This window comes from Plasmodium coatneyi, chromosome 8, assembly GCF_001680005.1.
Source record: "Plasmodium coatneyi strain Hackeri chromosome 8, complete sequence".
NCBI classification, from domain to species: Eukaryota; Apicomplexa; class Aconoidasida; order Haemosporida; family Plasmodiidae; genus Plasmodium; species Plasmodium coatneyi.
Window position 1 is genome coordinate 68,696 of NC_033563.1, and position 1,990 is coordinate 70,685.

General features: G+C 38.9%; 1 protein-coding gene across 1 annotated transcript; it reads left to right on the forward strand.

Moving 5' to 3' along the window:
- Positions 1 to 1,394: 1,394 nt before the first annotated feature.
- Positions 1,395 to 1,649, forward strand: PCOAH_00019410 (SICA antigen; the record flags this gene model as incomplete). Its single annotated transcript, XM_020058750.1, has 1 exon — positions 1,395 to 1,649. The coding sequence occupies one exon, from the start codon at positions 1,395 to 1,397 to the stop codon at positions 1,647 to 1,649; it is 255 nt and encodes an 84-aa protein (XP_019914497.1).
- Positions 1,650 to 1,990: the final 341 nt, after the last annotated feature.

Below are 1,990 nucleotides of genomic sequence, written 5' to 3' on the forward strand. Positions count from 1 at the left end.
AGACACAAAGAAGTTAAAAGACATAGAAGAAACCATTAATGAAGCCGTAGTAGACAGTGATAAACAGGTCCCTGTACCAACCCCTCCTCCCGCACCAGCCCCACCTCCCAAACTTCCTGAAAAACCGAAGGAGGAAGTTGTCCCTGAGGAGGAGGAAGAAGAAGCATCTAAAGAGGAACCAGCGTCGAAGGAGCTCACTAATCAAACAGATGACCCAGGTAAGGTTACAACATCTTCCTAAAAAGTAAACTTAGCAAGGTTGTTAAGGGTGGCACAATGAAGGTTGTTAGGTGGTCGGGTGGATGGTGATGCTATTGCAAATATTGATGCTGCTGAGGCATGTCTCAGCTTCTCTGGACGATGATGATGATATTCTGCCACAACCAGCAGCACTTGCATCACCATCCAATATTGCTGTGATTGATCTTGATGAGGGCGATCACAGGGGCCATTGGTCCTCCTGGGGCCTCATGTAGTGTGCGAGGTACTATTAATATAGTTCAGGAATAAAGTACAATTTACCCCCAATCCTTCCTCTACAGGCACAAGAACAGATACGCAACCTCAGCCTGTTCCTCTTCCTGCTTCCCAACTCAGGAAGCGGATAAACCAGCCTAATCTTACTTCATACCTCCCTCTTGCTCCTGCCGTGCTCGGTATTTCTTTTATGAGTTATCTCCTTTGGAAGGTAAAGAAAAAAAGTAGAAAATATATTTTCCGCAGAAAAAAAAAAAATATTTTTTTTACGCAAAAAAAAAAAAAAAAGAAGAAAAAACGAGTGAATAAGAAAAAGAATGAATGAATACATGATTGCGTAAGGATGTAGGATTTTAGGGGTGTGTTTGTAGGATTTCGCATTTTTGGGGTGTATGTGTAGGATTTCGCATTTTTGGGGTGTATGTGTAGGATTTCGCATTTTTGGGGTGTATGTGTAGGATTTCGCATTTTTGGGGTGTATGTGTAGGATTTCGCATTTTTGGGGTGTATGTGTAGGATTTCGCATTTTTGGGGTGTATGTGTAGGATTTCGCATTTTAGGGGTGTATGTGTAGGATTTCGCTTTTAAGGGTGTTTGTATAGGATGTCGCATATTAGGGATTGAAGTAGTAATTACTGTTGCATGAACAACGTGTCGCATCCCTATTAAATAAAAAATTTTCTCCCCTTTTTTTTTTTTTTGTTCAGTACTTTGGAATGCTTCGTAAAACAAGAAAACGTTACAGAAGAGCTCATCAAGGACGTGGTCCACCATCCTTAGAACAGCAGATTGTTGACCATGTGGACCAACCTGTTCCACGTGCATATTACATTGTGAAGGAACGCAAACCTCGTTCTACGGCTATAAAAAGGATGAAAAAACGGATTCCTGGTCGCCGTGGTGGTGTACGTCGCCGCATGATTATTGATATCCATTTAGAAGTCTTAGAAGAATGTCAAAAAGGGGACCTGCATTCGTTGAAAGAGGACTTTTTTGGAATTTTGGTTCAAGAATTTATGGGACCCAAATTTATAAAACAAGAAAAGGCCCCTAAGGAAAGTGTTCCAAGTTCAGAATCCGGGTTTAGGGAGGAAGACTTTGTTCCTAGGGAAGACGTTCCTAAGGAAGATGTTCCTAAGGAACGTGTTCCAAGTTCAGATTCCGGGTTTTAGGGTCTAGGAAATATATTTTTCTTTTCTTTTTTTTTTTTTTTTTTGTATAAAATTGTTTATATGTTCATTGTGTAATTAATATGAGCCAGGAGAAAGTTCTTCTGTACTTTATTTTGATTTGTTTTGGTAAAATTTTTTTTTGTTGCAAATTAAAAAAAATGCTTATTCATTCTGTTATAAAATTTTTTAACTTAATAATTTTTTTTTCGTTTTTTTGAAATACAAGAATATTTCTTCAAAAATGTCAGGACCTCTTTCCGCATCCGCGTTGGGAGTACGTTTTTCCCTTCGGTGCTTATTCAAACAAACATATGGAAGGAAGGAAAAAAGGGAAAGAAATA